The following is a 21247-nucleotide window of genomic DNA, read 5'->3' as shown; positions in this document are numbered from 1 at the left end:
AAATGTGAGTCCATTTGTAATCCCAATGACAGCAGCAGGGGGCAGACAAATGCCTAGGCAAATAGGGGTGGGTTCCCTGGCAAAACCCCACCTCCAAGCCGAAATGAATTTAAAGCCTGAAAGCCAAGCTACAAGTCAAATCCACAGACTGGATTGACAAACTGTTTTCCTGTTTGGCACATTTTCCTCTGATTGATCCCACCCTTTACCTATTTTACACATACCTACCCTTTTCTAATTGGTTTTCTACACTGTTGTGCCTTCCTTTGAATGTCTTTGCTTTAACCATTTTTGCATACTCACAAACCAATCAGCATGCACTTCCCATTCTGAGTCCATAAAAAGCCCCAGACTCAGCCACACTGGGGGAGAGAGAAACCACCTGACTGTGTCTCCACTAAGATCTGTTACGTCACTCAGTAAAATTCTTCTCCACCTTCAAATTGTCAGCATATCCTCATTCTTCTTGGATGTGGGACAAGAGCTTGGGAATTCTGAATGTAGGTACAAGCTATAACACAGGGCAGGGTGTGGGGGGTGTTGCCAGCAGAGGTCCCAGTTGGCAAACTGGCTGAGAAAAATCCTGCTTCACTACCAAGTTGCCTCGTGTTTTTCTATACATGAAGGAAGAAGCCACAGTCAACTCTTCCACTGGCCAATGAAGAACTTAAAAGAAAATTTTCTTGAGATTTTAAGTTCCTGTCATGGAAATACTTTTATCCTCTGATCTCCACAGATGATTTACAACATGTAAAACTGTACGTGAAACTGCATCTCTCTCTTTTTCTCTCTCTTTGGGAAGTGCTAGGAAGATTACTCACAAAAAATCAAATCACATCCCCCCCACTCTAATGTTGGTGTTTCTGGGGAAGGCTTATGGAAAGCTGTGTTTCTTCATGGGGGAACAGTTTGTGCCATGGTTTACAAAGCTAAAGAATTTCAATAGTCGGCCAGGCACGGTGGCTCAAGCCTGTAATCCCAGCACTTTGGGAGGCCGAGACGGGCGGATCACGAGGTCAGGAGATCGAGACCATCCTGGCTAACACGGTGAAACCCCGTCTCTACTAAAAATACAAAAACTAGCCGGGCGAGGTGGCGGGTGCCTGTAGTCCCAGCTACTCCGGAGGCTGAGGCAGGAGAATGGCGTAAACCCGGGAGGCGGAGCTTGCAGTGAGCTGAGATCTGGCCACTGCACTCCAGGCCAGGCGACAGAGCGAGACTCCGCCTCAAAAAAAAAAAAAAAAAAAAAAAAGAATTTCAATAGTCAAACTGTTGCCATAAAAAAATCAAACTTGGAAATAGAACTAAACATGTTATTAACAGAATGGGCTTGAGAGAGCAAGAGAATTCTTTTGGAGTAAAGTTATCCAAAGTCTATGTGTTCTCCTTTGACACATAAATCTATTATCAAGCTAGTCTTGGACTGTTTTTTGGACAGAAATTGGGTAAGTTTTGCAAAAGACAGGCACAAAGCCTGGCTGTGGACGACACCCTGAGGGTCAGAACATTCATTACAGCATTGGCGTCTTCAGAAATTTGAAAGCACAGCAATGTTGCTGGATAAAATTGGCATTTTCATACGGGCAGGGTAACCTTTTTGGAAGCCTTCATGTTGCTTAAGAGTGGCCTGCTGTGGGACATAGATATGGGTTTCTGGCTTGTTGCAAATTACTTGTAAGGTCCGGTTTTTGCTAGGAGATTCTATTTCGATCCATTACTAAATATATTTGCAACCTGAGGCCCACCAGCAGTGGATGTACTGCAGAACACACTAGTCCAGCTGATGAGGTACTGTGGGACCATGGTATATGGGCAGTTCTCATGGGCTTATTCCTGATTTTGGGGGGTGTGCTTATTGTTTACAAGCACAGAAGATGGCCTCAGCTCTGCAGCTTCTTTGGCTATCTCTGTACTGCATGGCATCCCCTAGGCCTACAGATGTGGTGGGACACTAAAGCAATGGCTTCTGGAATTCTACTAAGCTTGCTCCCACTGTTCACTCATCTTTCCATTGCTCTCCACCACCACGCCCAAGACAGCCAACCTTGTTGGTCAGAACTACTTCCCTTGTTAGAGAAAGAAGGAAAATAATTTTCTTGCATAGAAACACAGATGATTCCACAGTGGACTTTCCATTAGCCCACTTTTACTAGTTATACCACTAAGGATAATGCTGCCCATTATTATATCCAATTTTCCAGACTCTGTGACATTTAGGGTTTTCCATTGCAATTCACCTTTAATAAGCAGGAGAGTAAATGGAAAGGATTATATAAGATTTATTCCCATTTAAAGATTGTACTTAAGTCAGGGCCACAGAGTCCTTAAAACGTAGGTCACAGTAATTGAGGCCAGTCAATGCCTGGGTGCCAGCTGGTGGGGCCACACCATTCAGTGAAGCAACCAAATTCAGATGCTGGGGGCAAACACAGAAATGGACAGAGGGGCTGAATGCCAGAGGAATGGAATGAGCACCCTCACAGCTAGCTCTGTCATCACTGTGGATTCTCAATGTGACATTGCTCTCATTGGTATTAGCCAAAAAGAAAAAAAAATGGGAAAACACTAATATTAAACAAATGTTATAAGAACAAATTTATAAAGTGAGACTGGTAAAGCCTTAGAGAGTTTTTTAAAAATGAATTTTCTATTTTCAAACAAACTTAAAGAAACAAAAGTTATTAATAAATGGCAATGACAAAAGTATGAACAGCAATGATAATAAAAGTTAAGTGTTTTAAATTTTTAATCAGGCTCATTTTATCTGGACATGTCCCTAGAAGACCGTGTGAATTCTCTCTCCTTATTAAAAGATGGACAATTCATTCAGATGTCTCTTTTCCTGTGACTCAAATGCAGTTTCCTATGAAGACACATCATAAAAGTTTGCAAACAGCTGTGGCCTGGAGGTTGCAGAAACAACCATACTCCCTGGGACAAGGAAACACATTGAGCTAGGTCCTCAGTGCTGTGAGGGAAAGTTTAAAAAAAAAAAAAAAAAAAAAAAAGCCATGGTTCCTTCCCTCAGATTGCTTACAACTTATTTAGGGAGTGAAAAGTCAGTATTAGTTAAAATTAACTTGGTGCTAAATTTTGTGGCTGTAAGCAGAGGAGGAAGGAAGGGTCAGACAATGAGCCTTGACTGGGAGAAGGTCTCGAGCTTTGGCTGAGTGCTGAGTGCCGAAGGATTTGGGTGGACAAAGACTGGAGAAGGTGGAGCCTGCAGGTGGGGGTTGCTGCACTCCCTACCCTCCCTGGTTGCAGGTCTGTGTGTACTCTCTCAGTTCCTCTCCCTTCTGGCCTTTTACACATGCTGTTCCTCCAACCAGAAGGCCCTTCTCTCCCTGCACTGGAAGAGTTTGTCCTTTGGATCTCAGCCAAATAGTTACTTCTCTTTGGAATTCTGCCCTGATGCCCTAGCCTGGGTTAAATCTTCTGGCTCTATGCTCCCAGAGAACTCTGAACTCCCCCTCATACCATCTACCACAAGGAGCTGTAATTTAGTGATCTTTTCTGACCACTCCAGTGTACACTCCACAAGGGCAGGGATCTCGCCTTGTTTATGCTAAATCCCCACTGCCTAGCCTGGTGCCTGCCGGAGAGCGGGAGCTCAAGATGTATTAACTGGATGAAAGGAGTTTCTGTCCTAGACACAGTGTTGGTGGTAAAGTGGGAGGCAGCGAGAGGTGGAATCAGGGAGAGCATGAGGTGATCTGGGAGCACAGCATCCTGTGCAGGAGAGCAGGCCCTGTGTGAGAAGACATCAGTGGGTATGTCATCTTGGGCAGGATATAAAAATGGAAAGGTACTGGGAGGTGGGAAGAGGTAGGAGGACAGGAGGGGAAGGGGTTGGGTGGCAAGGATTAACTCTGCCTTCTCCTCAAGAGATAAGGCCCAGTCTGGATGCTTATCCTCCTCTCCTGGCCTGGGGTGAGGACTCACGGAGAGCCAGGCAGTGTCAAGCTGGCGGGTTTCCAGTCTTGCCACTTCCACCAACATTCTTTGTGACCTTGAAAAGAGCAGGGATCTTATCTGAGCCTCATCTTTCCTATATCAAAAAGAGGATAAAGTAAGGAGGTGATGGGGAACAGATGAGACAATGGACCTGGGAGGGCTCAGGGATCTCTCCAGACCACCTTTCCAGACCTCAGCTTTGGTGCCTCTAAAATAAAGGGTCTGGGATTATGAGGAACTGCCAGTCCAACTCTGTGACTGAGGGTCAGGTTGAGTTGGGGTAGTCATGGAGATGCTGAACGAAGATGGGTGGGTGTGGATGTTTTATAGCAGGCTGGTTCTTCCCCACACTGTTCAAAAGCCTATCTCCTAGGTCAGATTTTGCCATGTATAATCTAACCCAGTACTTTCTGGCCAGAACAGAACTTCCCACCAGCCTGGATTCTGATGATTCTCAATGGAGGCTTATCACAGAGATGCTGAATGTCCCTCGAGATGATCTTTTCCGGTGCCATCAGCTGGAGGAAGCAGGCCCACAGAAGCCAAGTGGCTAGACATGATCATCATGCTTAGAAAAAGTAGCAAACCTCCTAAAATATTATACACTTGGGTAAAATTCTGACCCTAGAGCTAAGCCCTACCTCCCTCAATCCTGATTTTGTTTGGAAGGGAGAAAATGAGGTCAGAGAATTTGAACAGGGTTGCTTTATTCCCTTCCCTGTCTTGTTCAGCCTTAGCATTTACTTCTCCTCTGTTTGCTATTTGCAACCTGATTCCAGGACTTGACCTTCTGTTGTTGCAGCTGTTTGGGAGATGAGACAATCTGAAGTTGAAAGTCCTACAAGTTGAAATTGAAAGAAGCTACAAAATGATGATGATGATGATGACGGTGATGATAAGGAGGAGGAGGAATGTGTGTGAATGTGAGTGTGTAATGCTTGGGGAAAAAGGGGGATGAGATTGTGGGGATTGGAAGAGACAGAGAGGGAGGGGGAAAGAGAGAGGGAGAGGAAGATAGCTCAATCACAGCAATTGCTTTCATACGTATTGACTCAGAGACACTTCCTACCATGCAAGAAGGAAGTTGGCGAAAAAAATCCCAAGATGGTATGTTTTGCAGCATCAACTTTGGGTTTAACATCTCTGAAAAAAGTTAACTTTGCAGGTCTTGGGTACAGTTGGTTTTTGCTGTGGACAGAGAGTGTTTTGAACTTTTTCTTCCTTAAATTCAGCAAACTAAGCCAAGAATTCTAAGTACTCATGTCCCCCTCCAATGAGACAGCAAAGGAGAGGCTTCCAAGGGTGAGAAGTGAATGAATACTACAGAGAATTCAAACATCCAGGGAAGATGCTGTGCCAGAATAAATCACACCCTCTAGGAACATTTCCTATAATTTGCTCTTTTTTCTTCCTTTTTCTTAAAATGATCTATTTCTTACAAAAATTTATAAAAGGTCAGGAGACTTCCCCTCCAGAACTGTTGGGACCTTATACCTGGTGTCAGATAGGAATTCTGAAGATGTCCATTTATTCAACGTAAAGAGCTAATGTAAACGTAATTGTTTATTGTGCAAGAAAAACGACTTTCATGTAAGACTTCAATATGTAGATAACTTGGTTCTTTTGGTCATTGCTGGTTTGAACATAAAATAATTCTGAGAAAAAGCTTTTCCTACAGGTTAAGAGGTAACTAAGATTTTCTGAAATCAATGGCAGTTTTTTCAGGGGGAAGGAAGGGAAGAAAATAAACTCCCATCTTTTCAAATTATATATACCTATCATTTTATTTAATCCTGAGACATTCACTCTGGAATGTGGAGAAGTGCTGCCAGTACAGGAGCAATGGGGTTCCCAAGGTGTAGCTGTTTCCAGGAGCTCCAGTTTCAGCTGCTCCACTCCTCCAGCTGCATCACAGGGAGAACAGAGCCCATCACTTCCCACAGGGATGTCCTCACTTCCTGCCATCTCACTCATACCTGGGCTCTGCAACCCATGTCACTAAGGAGGACTGGCACTTCCTCCTAAGCTCTCCAACCCCTTCTCCTAAGAGTTTCTGCAGTCTAACAGTGAGTTCTTGTCTTCAACCCCTTCCTCTACTGGATCTCTGCCATATGTACTTAATCATGCTCAAGTCTTACTAAGACGAAGAACTCTTTCAACTCTAGATCTCCTCCAGCTACTGCCTTGGCTCTCCCTCCCATTATCTGTTAAGCTTTGCTTCCATCCCCATCATCCCACAGAGCTCGGGTCACTAAGGGCACCATAACCTCCTTATTGCTAGTCTTACTAGATGACTGCTCTCAGTTTGCATCTTAATTTCCCATCATTTGACACCCCACCCTCTTCCATAATGTATTATCTTCCCTTGGCTTCCATGACCCCAGACTTTCCCCTCGCAACTTCTCTTTCCCTTGGCTGGTCCTTCCTAGTTGTCTTCTTGCTCTATTTCTTTTCTCCACCCTGACTTAAAGGACGTGACCCTCAGGGTTCAGTAATTCACTTATTTCTCTTCTCTCTACCCCTCCCCCTGGTTTCCTCTCTAGTCACACTGGTCTTAACTGCCATGGCCAGTGACTCTCAAATCTTTGCCTCCAGCCCAGAACTCTCACTGGAGCAAAACTTCCCCCTGACTAGGGTGAGGCATGCGAGGTGTTGAGGGCACAAAATTTAAGGAGGCATGTACTTGCAGGTCCTTGCTTTCACACAACCCTGACAGTGAGCAACCCATAGAGTTCCTGCCCTAGATGCCTTCATGCTTCCCCCCGGGCTCGACCTGCTGCAGGTCCTTTTTGCTTGGATGTCCCACAGGCACTGCCAACTCCACAAGTCAAAAAGCGACGTCCTCATCTTCCCTCCCAAAGCTCTCCTCATCCTGGTGAATGGCAGGCAGCACAGTCAGCAATGTCGCTTGGGCCAAATCCTGGAGGTCCTCCTTCACACCGTCCACCCTCTCCTCCTCCATACCCAGGCAGTTACCAAATCTGTGATTATTTGCTCAACATCTTGTGAATCCAGGCTGTCTTCCTCGCCCACCACTCTGCGCTTCAAGCTGCCAGCCTCTCTCACTGTAACTGTGTCCACATTGCAACTAGTGTGACCTTTCTAAAATGCACATCTGATCACGCCTTTGCTTAAAACTCTTGCAGTAAGTCTCCACTGTCCTCAGGGTGGAGTCCAGCCTCCTCAGGCTGGCAGACCAGGCTCCCATGGCCGGCAACCCAGGTTCCTCTTCACCACAGTCCCTCTTCTCACTGCCTCTCACTCTGTCCTCCTCTGTACCCTGCTCCTTCTGTCTCCCCGAAGGAGCCACAGTCTCACCTGCAGATCTGTAAGCAAGATTCCCTGTCACTAGAATATTCTCTCCCCCCAACTCCATTCCCCCTTCTTGTCTCAGCTTAAATGTCCATTCAAGAAGGCATTTGGACTCCAAGGCTGGTGAGACACCCTTCCTGGGTATAGCTCCCACATCTCGTGCGCTCAGCTCCATCACAGAGCCTTTCACATCAGGCAGTGCTTGCGGGCTTCCTGTTTGTCCCTGTTCCTCGAAGGCAGGGACAGGGCTCATTCATTCATCTTGAATACCAAGCACCAATACAGTGCTCATTGGCTCCTAGAAGACGTCTAACAAGTATCTGTTTAATGCATGAAGGAGTTCAGGAATCCCTAGTGTTGCCTTTCAAGTCTGAAAGTCCTGAATTCAAGCCCCAGACCTCCTTACCAGCTGTATGTCCTTGGAAAATTTAATTTTCCCTGAGCATCAATTTCTGTTCTTTAAAGTGGAGATCATCATTACCTCAAGTTATCATGAGAGGGTTTATGCTTCTGTAAGCATTTGCAGTTCATACAGTGTGTGACACTCTCTTTTGCACACATACATACATGAACTCCTGGAAGCCAGAATGTAGTACTCTGCTAATGGATATCCCTAGTGCCCAGCCCAGAAATGGATTCTTGGTGGGAGTGCAATTGGTGTCTTTGTTGAGGGAAAGCAGCCATGGCAGGCCTTAGAAATTGGCAGTGAACAGGGAAAAGAAAAAAAGGAAAGGGATTAGAAGAAAGAGGGAATGCAGGAAATGTGAAGGACAGAGAAGACAGGAGAGAGAATGCAAGAGTGCAGACACTTTCTCTGAGGCCTGTTTATGCTACAGGAGGCTCACCTGCTTTAGAAGGACTGGGCAGAGGATGACCTCTCTCTCGGGGGATGACCTGCCCAGGCTATTCTCGCCTCTGCGACAGTGGGGAGACATGGTGCCCATGTGACTAGCCTCATGCCCTTATTGGAAACAGCTGGGGAGGCTTTCACAACCTCTGAGGCTTGACTTCAGATGAGTTTCAAACATTGTTTATGTACATTTATGTGTGTGTTTCCCTAGGTCTCTTCTGGTTACAAGGAGATCCAGGCTTGCAAAACAAGCTCTGAGTGAGCTTTAGTATTTTGTTCTTGCAGATAGTAATGGAATGTACCAGCCTCCTGATGCCAGATCTGAAAACAGATGACATCCCAAACCCAGTGGGTCCTCCGGGAGCACGTGCAGTGGGGTGGAGTTCAATTTGGAGTAAAAGTGCCTAGAGATGGGTCAGGCTGGTCGGTAGATGATTGAATTCCATCCAGGAAAGACATATGAGGCTGAGTTCTATTTTCTCTTTTCCATCTTCTTTACTCAAGCAGTAACAATGATATGGCAGCCTCAGTCTAGGTTAACCATATTCCTGATAGGAAAGGGACTGTGAAAAGCACGTGAAGAGTGTGATCAGCCTATCTTACTCTTAGGGTTTCTGAAGGAATGTGGAGAGTTGCCTTGAAATTGTTTCAAAAAGGAAAGAGAAGATGCTGCCCTGAGTGAAAAAGAGGGAACTGGACCAGCTCACTGCTTCTCAACCCTGGTGCCCATTAGAATCACCCGGGGAGCGTTTATGATTCCCAGGTGATTCTGTGAGTGCCCAGACCTCATCCCAGAACAAGTAAACAGCATCCTTTAGGGTAGGACCTTTAAGCTCTCCAGGTGATAACAATGTGCGAACAGATGGAAAACCGCTGCAGTCCATGCTCTGATCTCTGAATTCCCCTGCGTTTCTGTGTTTGAAATTAGTAATCTAGGAACAGAACGTGTGAAGGTGGGAAGGATTTCTTTACAACTCACTGAGCCTTAGTATTTAGATTTAAGGTAGACTAGTTATTCCCCAGTTGTGTCAATAGGTCCTCTAAGGAGAAATACAGAAAAGGGGTGACTTGGTGGTCAAATCAGTATAGAAATATTGCTTAGGACCCCAAACTCGCAGGGTGAGAGGTACTTTGAAGTTTGTTTAGTTCCTTATCTTACTGTTTCTCAAAGTGTAATCCCCAGACCAGCAGCATCAGCGTCACCTGGGAGTTTGTCAGAAACGCTAATTCCCAGGCTCCACCCCAGGACTTCTGAATCAGAAACTCCCAGCGTGGTTTCAGCAAGCTGTGCTTTAACAAATCTTCTAGGTGATTCTGATGCTCAAGGTTGAGAACCATTGATCTGCTACAGGGATCCCCTATGTCCTGGCCTAGTGGTTAATTTGTCTTATCCGTGTTAGTTACCTGGAACATTCGTCTCTGGGGCAGCCCGTTGCATTGTTGAAACTTGCATCCCTCAATTCTTTCTGATGAATTTCACTGTTGTTTCTACCTGTGGGGCTAGCTCTGTTCAATGGGATGGCCCAGAGTAAATCCAAGTCACTTTCTATTAATACATCCACTTCGAGGTATTTAAGATAATTTTCTAGGACTTCTCATTTAATATAACATATGGCCCATAGCTTCCAAAGGAACCTTTCCCAAACCTACACTAAAATACTCAGGAAGAAACAGAAAAGGTGACAATTCACATTCCACATTACCACCAAAAACAGACGGAGGGGGTAGAAGTGTAGAAGAAAATTTTTGTGAGAATTTATGTTCTCTTGAAGTAGGGGAGGCTGTTCTAAATTTGAAACCAAAGGCAGGAATTATAAATATTTATAGATTTGACTGTAAAATTGTAGAAAACTTCAATATATTTTTAAAAAGTTAAAAGGTAAATGGCAAACTAGAAAAAACTTTGGACATATATTACACGGTTAGATTTTAAATGTCATAAGGATTAATAAGTACTACATACTTAATGCAAGCACAGGACCTGATACATAGTAGGCTTTCAAAACATTTGATTAATGTATGAATGAAGATGGGTTAAGAAAATTATCACAGGAAACTGACACTAAAATATCCAGTGGAAAAATGAGCCAAGTCAAACCAATGGACAAATGAGAAAATAAACATTTAAAAAACTGTTCTACCTCAATAATAATAAAAAATACAAGTTAAATTAGCACCTGTCAATCAAATAGGTAAGTTAATAATATTGGGGAGCCTCTGAGGAGATGGACGTTCCATAGAAGCTAATGTGAGGGTTAATTTGTACAATCTTTTGAAGGGCAATTCTTTGGCAATTTGTATCAAAGCTTTAAAAATGTGCACACTATTTGATCCAGTAGAAAGCTGGACCTTTTATTCTAAGGAAACATTTGTGAATGTGCACAATGATTTGGCAATAAGGATACTGACTGCAGCTTCATTTATAATAATAGATACTTGAAAATCAATCTCCAAAAAGGGAAGATATGCAATGGAATATGACATGGTCATTAAAATGATATTATTCAAGGATATGTAGTGACATGGAAAGATTATTCCTTGACAATGGTGGCGTGATAAGAAACAGCTTACAAAGTGGGATGACACACCATATCATCAGGGACCAAGTAAGTTAAAAAAGCTCTCATGACCCCTTGAAGCGTTCTTTCCCAGAACATTCTAAATTCTTTCAACCATTTGCCCTTGAAAAGATGAGCAAATTTTCTGAACTCAAAGAGTAGCTAAGCTGTGTAGTAAGCCTTGGGGACCATCCTGGACCATCCTGGGACAGAGGTTCTAACTTCCAAACCTTCTCACCTAGGCTCTGTCAAATGTGTTCTGCTTTGGTGATGCCCTCTTTCAAGCATTAGTGTGGTCAGCAACTTTTTGTATTTACAAGACACCTCGGGAACAATGAACAATATGACCAAGCTAGGTTCACTCAGTAGAGAGGACAGGAAGGGCATTCCAAGCAGAGAAACCTAGCAAAGGTACGGAGACACAAAATGTCCTGGCATGTTCAGGGTGTGCCCAGCAATTAATTCCATGTGCTCAGAGCCTATTTGGAGGTGATGAGGGAATCTGGGGTAAGTAGTGTACGAAATGGAAAGGCATACCTTTCTAAATCAAGCTAAGGATTCTGGGTTTTCCCACAGTTTTTGCAAGTCTGAAGTGGAGGCATGGTGTGTTGAGGTTTGGTTTTACAAGGAGCACTGTGGTGGCTACCTACTGGGAGCAGGGGACACCATGTGCTTAGTAAACTTTAACAATCTTAGAATCAGATGTGCTACTGGTTTGCTATTTAGGTGGTTTCCTTTGGCACTTTCTCTTTTATGTTGGCTCAAGCATTTCCTGGTGGGCTCCAAGGAACAATGGGACCATGAGCCCACCATAGGCAAAGAGAAGGAGATGGATGATGGCAGATGGAAAACATGCGTGTTCCCTGCTGCCATCCCTGACCTGGGGCTTGGATGGCTCTGAAGAGGTGGGTGCCAATCCCAGGGAAGGGCGGTGGCTCTGGGCTCTGGCTCCCTGAGCTCCTGCTCTGTGCTGAGCTGGAGGCCTTTCAGTAGCCTCAGAGGCTCTGTTGGTGGGCTTGTGTCTGCATCTGGAGGGCTGGGGTGGAGTAGCTGGGGGGAGGATGAAGGAGACAGGAACTGAGGAGGAAAATGTGCCAGGTTTCTGTGAGGTCAACATGTGTTTGAAGCAACTTAGAACGTAACCGAGAATGCAATTAGGTGATTTTTGTTTTTGTTTTGTTTTAAAGAAAAAATTCAGAACCTGTGACTCTTGTTCATGAGCACATGCCTGGATGGAGTCATTTTGAGTTTATGGAAAATGTGGTCAGCTCCATAAATCAGTGCTGAAGAATTCTTACAGACTCACCACCATGCCTCTCTAGTGAGTCTCCTAAGGTTATGCAAAACAAAACAGAAGCAGCATGTAGACAAAGCTACAGTATTGCCCTCTGCCTCCCCTGGAATTCTTTCTTGAGTAGCCATAGGCAGCTCTGAATTCTGGTTCTTACTTCGTCTGTGACCTTTCTTGCGTAACTCCACGTGTACATCCTGTGGTTGTTGCCATGGCAACAAGGACACAATTTTCTGTATCTATTTCTCTCCTGTATCTTATTTTAGCAAGACTTCCATAAAGAAAGGGCACTTAAAAGTAAACAATCATAATTTGTGACAGTGTTGAGAGTACGTTCAAAGGTATCCAAATTCTTAAGCTTCTTATATCTTAAATCTATTACATTGCATGGCTGGAGAATAAAAGTTCAAGGTGGTATTATGTCTCTCAAAAACATATGGAACATCTTCAGGTGTTAATACAAACTTTCATTCGGAATTGGTAAATAAGAGATTCAGTTTAGGTGTGATTCATTAGAGAAAGTTCCATTTATTTTCATTCCATTGTTCTTGGATTTACATAACTAGCCTTTTGCTCCCAAACAGCATTGATTCTTCTGTCTTATAAATGATAATATTTCTTTCTATCCAGCCTCTTTCCTATAACCCTCCCACTTCTTAGGTTGACCCAGTTTATGAATTGGCTTCTGCCAAACTGGTCAGTGGAAAATGGAAAGTTAACATATTTTAGTGGAGATGTTTTTCAACTGCTCTGAAAAAAAAAATGGGGTCATACACTGTATCAGCATCTTCTGTCACAAAAAATAGTACTGCTGAAACAGTTTAGGGATCTTATTATTATTTTTTCTTAATCTGTTAGAGGAGTCTCATGCATGCTAAAAAAATTTCTTCATTTTCCATAGAAAGCAGATGTATACTTTATAAGACCAAACACCTCCCAGAGTACTAACTTTATGGCCTGTGCTTGTTTCTCCTAACTGAAGAGTTTGTATTTAAAATTTCGTACAGAAATTTGGTCTTGTTGATTGTCACAGACAAAAGCTCAAATTCCATATGCAACGAGGGCCAAGTCAGCCCAGCATTTATATGAGGTGGTTTCACATTTTTACTTGCATGCCGTCCTAGTCACAACAGGAACAGCTAATTGGGTAGTGGCTCACATAAACTATGAAACTTTAGACCAAATCTCCTCAGCTACAAACCACCCACTGTCACCAGGTGCAAGGGGAGGAGGTAGCAGGGCCTGTCTATCGGGCTCTGCTCTAGTGTTAGCTGTGCCATGCTGGACAGTCAGGAAAGCAAACACACCAACTGCAATATGGCTTGAAGTTCTGCATCAACCATCCCCAGACAGCAGAACAGCACAAAGGAAATAACCATAAGGATATCTGTCATCGATTGAGCATTTCTTTTTTTTTTTTTTGAGACGGAGTCTTGCTCTGTCACCAGGCTGGAGTGCAGGGGTGCAATCTCGGCTCACTGCAAGCTCTGCCTCCCGGGTTCAAGTGATTCTCCTGCCTCAGCCTCCCGAGTAGCTGAGACTACAGTGCCCACCACCACGCCCAGTTAAGTTTTGTATTTTTAGTAGAGACGGGGTTTCACCATATTGGCCAGGATGGTCTTGATCTCTTGATCTTGTGATCCATCCGCCTCGGCTTCCCAAAGTGCTGGGATTACCGGTGTGAGCCACCACACCCAGCCCGAGCATTTCTTTCTTAACAAAAAAATTTTATTTTTTGAGACACAGTCTCATTCTGTTGCCCAGGCTGGAGTGCAATGGTGTGATCTCAGCTCACTGCAACTTCCAACTACCGGGTTCAAGCAATTCTCCTGCTTCAGTCTCCTGAGTAGCTGGGATTACAGGCATGTGCCACCACACCTAGCTAATTTTTGTATTGTTAGTAGAGATGGGGTTTAACCACATTGACCAGGTTGGTCTAGAACTCCTGACCTCAAGTGATCTACCTGCCTTGGCCTCCCAAAGTGCTGGGATTACAGGTGTGAGCTACTACACCCATCCCGATTGAGTATTTCCATATGTTCAACAGGGAGCCAATGCTTTGCAAACATTACCTTCTCCAATCAGCCACAGTAGGAAGAAGTCCATGCCATTTACTTTATAAGGATGAAGTTCAAAGAGGTCAGGTGATTTGCCTGGAGCTTTCTAGCCAGGAAGGAAGGGGGTTCAAACCCAAGTCTGCTTGATTTGAAAGGAGTTCTAAATGAGATACTTTTTTTTTTTTTTGAGACGGAGTCTCGCTCTGTCACCCAGGCTGGAGTGCAGTGGCCAGATCTCAGCTCGCTGCAAGCTCCGCCTCCCGGGTTTATGCCATTCTCCTGCCTCAGCCTCCCAAGTAGCTGGGACTACAGGCGCCCGCCACCTCGCCCGGCTAGCTTTTTGTATTTTTTAGCAGAGACGGGGTTTCACTGTGTTAGCCAGGATGGTCTCGAGCTCCTGACCTCGTGATCCACCCGTCTTGGCCTCCCAAAGTGCTGGGATTACAGGCTTGAGCCACCACGCCCGGCCCTTAAATGAGATACTTTTATTTTGCTTTTGGATTAATGTGCCTGATTCCCAAAGAAGTGGATGGAAGATGCAGGTTGCTGGTAGTTGAGGGAAAACTTCGTCCCGAGTTGTGATCTGTAAAACTTGCAGAAGAGAGACTAGCTCTTACATGAAGAAATAGTGATAGTGTTGTTTCGGCAGAACTGAAGTTATTTCCAGTGTAAGTTACTTGTTACTTACTATTTGAAACAGAACAAGCTATTCACCTTCTCTTGTTTTTCAGAGAATGCAATTAGGTGATTTTTGTTTTTGTTTGTTTTTCTTTCTTCATTTACAAAATGAAGCCATGGGCTGGATGGTTTCTAAGGTCTCCGCTGGCTCTACCTTTCAGGACTGCTCTTGACTAGAGATATTCCAAGCTTAGCCTTGACAATGCTAAGACAAATCCTCACCTGGGGTGAAAGGTCCCTCTGTGGTCCTGGGCCAGCTGGGCCCAACACCTGCTGGGAAGATGGTAGGCATTTTCCGTGGCCCCTTCCTTGCCCTCACCCCATCCTTGCAGCGCTGGTACTCTGTGGTACACCACTGGCTTGTGTGGCCAGTGGCCAGCAGAGCTCCCTCCTGAAACTGCCCCAAGTAGGGGCCAGTCCTGTTTTATTCTCTCACTGTGCCTATACATTGAGAAGCTCAAATTCTAGGAAGTTAAACCCAACAGATCAGTGTCAAATCCTTTACAGAAAAGCAAATCGAAACTCAAGATCTTGTAATAACCAACATTTTGAAAAGTGATGTCTGATTTGTTGCAATATGAAATAATAGCTGGATTTGTATATCTGGAGTTATTCTAGCTCTGTTTTGGAATCCAAAGTTATTCTAGCTCTACAAAGATGGACAGAGAAAAAGAATGTGTGTGTGTGTGTGTGTGTGTGTGTGTGTGTGTGTGTGTGTGAGACAGAGAGCGAGAGACCATTCATGAATTAATGAGTCCTACCGTGTCTCCTGGCTGTGGACGCATCACAGACACACGATCATATCCTTTCCTCAGTAGGACCCACAAGGCATCGAGTTTTCCCTGAAATAGAACAAATGCACCAAGATTACATATGGAATCAGACCTGTGGCTAGCCACCGTAGGCACACACAACTTTCCGTGCTTCTTCAGTCATGTGAACAACACAACACTGTCAATATGGTCATGATGGGATTAGTGACTTTGCAGTCCCTTAATTCAAAACTGGAGCTTCATGAATGGAGGAGAAGAGACACACAGAAGACTCTGATGCTTGTGAAGGACGCACCCTGAGGTCTGAGTGCAGCCCCAAGTTTGCAAACGTAACTTCATTCAAGCTTTGGGCTTTTGTCTTTATCACATTTCTGGGCATATCCTCATACCACAAGTCAATCTTTCCAAATTTCACTAAAGTTTTTTTCTTCCCACTTGGTGCCCAGAGCTCATTAGTAAAGACACTAATGACAAATTCTGGAAAATTACTAAATGTTAAGTGTGGACAGGGCAAGACCAATTAAAGGCCCCTGGAATGCACATCCCTGGCTGTCTGCTAGGCTCACTCAGTAGCTGTAACTTGCTCAGAAGCCTGGGCTCGAGAGACAAATTACCAAGCATTACAGATGACAAAAACCACAGTCCCTTTGGGGTTGTATGTAACTGGCTGAAACGGAGAAGAGTGAGTATGTCAGCACCAAGGTTTTCACAACTGATGACCAACACCCCTCCAGGTGACTCTTATTTATATTCCCTGGAACCTATGAATATGTTACCTTACATGGCAGAAAGGAGTTTGCAGATGTGATTAAGGTAAGGATGTGGAGATGGGGAGAGTATCCTGGACTATCCGGTGGGCTCAGTTTAACTACATGGGTCCTTCCTAGAGGACCCACAGTGGTTTTTGGCAGGAGGTTCAAATCCAGAGAAGGAGATGTGTGGATAGAAGCAGAGTCACAGTGATTAGGTGTGAGACGGACTCAACCCAATGTTGCTGACTGTGGAAATGGAGGGTGGCCATAAACCAGTAGGTGTGGGCAGCCTCTAGCATCTATAAAAGACAAGGAAATTCTCCTCTAGAGTCTCCGAAAGGAAAATAGCTCTGCCAACCCCTTGATTTTAGTCTAGTGAGACCCGTTTGGGGCTTATGACATCTGAAACTGTAAGATAATAGATTTGTGTTGATTAAACCTTTAAGTTTGTGGTAATTCATCACGGCGACAAGAGGAAACTAATACAGTCCTTCTCACTCCCTGACATATTCTATGTTAATTTGCTGATTGTCTGTGCCCCCTGGAATGCCAGCTCCATGAAAGCAGGGGTGTTGATGGTTTTGCTCACTTCTGTCTGCCTAGCCCTTAGGACAACATCTGGTGCTCAATATATGTTTGTTGCATGAATGAATGATTCTGAGTGGTAGGTGCTTCCATGAGTGTCCTCTAATTGGATTGTCCCAGCAGTCCCAGAGGGCTGTGGAGAGGAAATGGAGGGTCAAAGAGAGATCAGGTAACTTGCCCAAAGGCAGATGGTTTATAAACCGGAGAGTTGAGATTGGAACCCATGTCTGTCTAATTCCAAATCACATATGCTTTCTATTACACCAACTGCAGATTCTTCCTCACGCAGATCTTTTGGTGAGAGCGCTTTAATTTAGATCCTTTAGAACATAGGGCTTCTGAGCTGTGAGTTGCAACCCTTTATGCCCTCATGAAATCAATTTTGTATGGGACCAGAACTTTTAAGAAATAGAAGAGAAAATATTAATTGCACATGGTGAAGACAAGTATTGTTTTGTGAAAAATTTGTTTCAGTTAAATGTGTATGGGTGTATGTATGACTGTGCATGTGTGGGCACACATGTGTGGGCATAAACTGGGCCAAAATGTAAAATGTATTTCCTACCCAAGCCTTAGGAACATTGAAAATTCTGATCTTGCAGGGGTCTTTGAATGACAGTGCTGGGAAGGCTGGAGGAGTATACAGAGTTTAAGTTCCTGGACACAAAGCATTTATATAGGGGCAGTGTTAAGAATCATCTCAAAGATTTCATGTTCTGAAATGATTTTCTGGTGGGTTATATACACATATAAAATTGTGTTCTTTAATCTTTATAAACTGTTGTTTGAGTTCTTGTGGGTTAAACTTTGTCTTGCCAACTGTAGTGTTTCTCATCTATTTTGGCAAGGAATTTACAAAAGCCTTGAAAAATATTTTGAAATGATTTTAGAATGCTGGATAGAAATGCTGCTGTGTGCAGCATGATTTTCTGTATTAAGCTGTTTCAATCACCAGCTAAATGTTTTCCTGTAAGGTTCTTTTGAATAAGCATTTATATTTCAGGATATAACCAGGTAGGTTTCCTAGATGAATACCTCTTTTTTCTTTCCCCTTTTTTTCAGAAGGAGAGGGCTCCCAGCATTTGGCTTTGTAAATCAGCCCACCCACAGAGCTGTGTGTGCTAATCACTCAACTCTGTGACAGATGAGCAATGAGACTGGGCAGAAAGAAGAACACTGGGCTGTTGAAGAAACACATTAATTAACTCAGCAGAAATTTAAAGTTACATGCATAGCAAAAGAGCAGAAACCACCTAGATGTATAATACCAGCAGAATGAGTAGAAAATGATGTTTCTTTGTGGCAACAGGTCACCCTACGGTGTAGTGTTTAAGCACAAAGTGACCGAAGCAAGGCTGCCCCAGTTTGTACTGTGGGTCTCCTTTTCACCAGCTCTATGGGTTAGATGAGTAGTTTCATCTCCCTAAGCCTTACTTTTCTCATATTTAAAGTGGAGATAATACACCGTCTACTCTACAGACTTGCTGTAAGACTTAAAATTAAATATTGAAGTTAGGTACTTGTCTCATAGAAGGTATTCATTAAATGTTACCTATGATCATAGTAAAGTCATTAAAATGATCATTTGGGAGGCTCTGTAGAAAGATGGAAAAGAATGTAATACCGAGTGTAGGAATCCAATAATTTGAACTTTGTAAGCAGGCATCTGTCCATCTTCTATTCTGTGCTCCTCCAAGCCTATTTTCCTCTTACCCCCAAGCCACGGTTTTTATTCCTTCTGCCCCACTCACTCTGCCCAAATTGCTCTTGCTAAGGCCACCCATGGCATCCCCACTGCCAAACGCCTTGACACTCATTTCACTTGGTTCTTTGGGGAGATCTGCTGTGCTGGGCCTCTCCTCTGCACATTCTCCCTCAGCCTCTGTGCCATCAGCTTCTACCTGCTCCCTCTGACCTCTCTGCCTGCACTTGACATGGTGGCCTTCATTTGGCACCTCTATTCTCATCTCCCAGCTGAGTGCTCTCATCTAGTCTCATGGGTCCAGCTTCCACCTATCTGCTGGCGACTCACAAATTCTATACTCAGCCCAGTCCTCTCTTGAGCTCCAGATCTGGGTATCCATTTATCTATTAAATCTTAATTGTAATGTGGATGTATCGCAGGTATCGAAAACTCAAACATTACAAACTGAACTAACTCTTCTCCCCAAACCTGCTCCTCCTTTTGCACACCCTGCCTTGATTCATGGCACCAGCAATCTATCCAGATGGGCATGCTGGGTACCAGGAATCATTCTAACTTCCCTTCTCTCTGCCACCTGCTCATGTCCAACATCAACCGTGTCTCGTGAATGTTCTCTCTGTAGCAGCTCTGCTGCTGCCTCTTCCCATCCACCCCTGACCCACCACCTCCACAGCTCCTGCCTGGGCCCAGGCCCTCACCATCTGTTACTCATTCTGTGAAGTTCCTGACTGGCCTTTCATCTCCAGGGTTCCTGTCCTCTCTCCTATTGATTAATAAAGAAATTTATTGCGAGCCCAAATGGATGCACTGCAGTCAATAAAAGGAACCACAAAACATTTTACTAGCAGTGTGAATTTGGGCAAGTTACCTAACCTCTCTGTGCTCTGGTTTTCCATTTGTAGTTTCTACTGATCTGGGTATCTATTTACTAATGGATAAGTAGTTTCTACTTTCAAGGGCTGTTATAAATAATAAAGGCATTAGCGCATAGAAAGTGCTGCCCGACTTGCAGGGTGTGCTTGTTCCGCGTGAGTTGTTGTCATTGGGATCTTCTGGCCAAGGTGAGATTAGCTAGTTCCAGGTGTATCCTCAGCATTCTGAGTTCTGATTGTCCCACAAATGAACCTAAAATCTCCAGTCTGCAGCATAGAAAACAATCCAGGCAATCAATCAACACAACCTATAACCTCTTTCTACTCCTACAACAGGTAGCTTTTATGCAAGAGCTTTAGAAAAACAGTATTTGCAAGCAAGAAGTAAGCTTTAGAAAAAACAGTGTTAACAACCAAAATGAGAATAAAAAATAACTCTCAAAAGTCAACGAGCACTGCACGACAAAGGCTCTTGGAGCCTTGATTTTTCTGAATGTAGGCAGAAGTCTGTCATTTACAGACGGTAGTAGTGAGCTCGTTAATAACAACATTTTGGAGCTAGATGTGCCACAGAAGAGTTTTCTAAACAGTCTCTGGGCTTCACCCAAAGTCTTAGAGGATGCTTCTGAGTTGCTGCCACTTTATCTGTCTCAGACTTGGATGTCTGTCATGCACAAGCCTCTCCATAGCACGTACTTAAGACACTGGTCCTCACTCCCCGGCAAAATGCCCAACTGCTTCTGCGAAGCTAAGACAAAGATTTCTCCACAAGCCTCAAGCCCTCTGGCAGACTGTATTAGCTGACATTTATAAATAGCTTTCTTTCATTTGAAGTTGACAAATTTTGACTATAAAATGAGAAATTTACCAATTCCATGCTCCCAAACTGTATCTTAGCCACAGAAAATACCTTTCAATTCACACAGGCAAAGTGGAAGTTCTATGTAAACTCTAGCTTTGGTTTCTTTCTAAACAATAAGACTGTGCTGGGAATGATTATGCAGCCAGCATTCATGGCACTCTGGAGGTAGGGGGCCGGGCATGGTGGCGCATGCCTATAATCCCAACACTTTTGAGAGGCTGAGGTGGGACAATTACTTGAGACCAGCTTGGACAACATAGTAAGACCCCAATGTTTACAAAAAAAATTAAAAAAAGATTAGCTGGGTGTGATGGCTTATATCTATAGTCCCAGCTACTTGGGAGACTCGGGTGGGAGAATCCCTTGAACCTAGGAGTTTGATGCTACAGTGGGCTACATGATCGCACCACTGCACTACAGCCTGGGCGACAGAACAAGACCCTGTTTTCAAAATAAACAAAAAAACCAAAGCATCCTGGGTCATCAGCTTCTGTGGTGGGGTTTCCTCTATTTTTCTTTTCTTTTTTTTTTGCCAGGCAGCAGTTGTATCTTTTCTTCTGGTTTGTCTGCCTTAGCCAGCTGGAAGATAGTCAGAGATTGAGAATTCTGAGAGTAGTTCAACTTATAAGGACACTATAAACTGACACCTGACTTTTTACACTTTGAAATACATGGGAGGCCAGGTGTGATGGCTTATGCCTGTAATCCTAGCACTATGGGCAGCCAAGGTGGTTGGATCAAGAGGTCAAGAAATTGAGACCATCCTGGCCAACACGGTGAAACCCCGTATGCACTAAAAAAATACAAAAATTAGCTGGGCGTGGTGGTACATGCCTGTAGACCTAGCTACTTGGGAGGCTGAGGCAGGAGAATCACCTGAACCTGGGAGATGAGGGTTGTAGTGAGCCGAGATCATGCCACTGCACTCCAGCCTGGCTGACAGAGTGAGACTCTGTCTCAAAAAACAAACAAACAAACAAACAAACAAAAGCCTGGGC

The 21247-nt window shown here is 44.1% G+C and overlaps 1 protein-coding gene across 1 annotated transcript in view; it reads right to left on the bottom strand.

The window, feature by feature from the left end:
• ANTXR1 (ANTXR cell adhesion molecule 1) overlaps positions 1–21247 on the bottom strand; it is a 248040-nt gene that overhangs the window by 42895 nt on the left and 183898 nt on the right. The window contains exon 17 of the mRNA XM_030921455.1: positions 15462–15542. Coding sequence (XP_030777315.1) covers positions 15462–15542 — 81 coding nt within the window. The remainder of the gene's footprint in view (positions 1–15461; positions 15543–21247) is intronic.

This window comes from Rhinopithecus roxellana, chromosome 17, assembly GCF_007565055.1.
Source record: "Rhinopithecus roxellana isolate Shanxi Qingling chromosome 17, ASM756505v1, whole genome shotgun sequence".
NCBI lineage: Eukaryota > Metazoa > Chordata > Mammalia > Primates > Cercopithecidae > Rhinopithecus > Rhinopithecus roxellana.
Note: the sequence above shows the minus strand (reverse complement) of the source record. Positions and strands in the feature narration are given on the sequence as shown.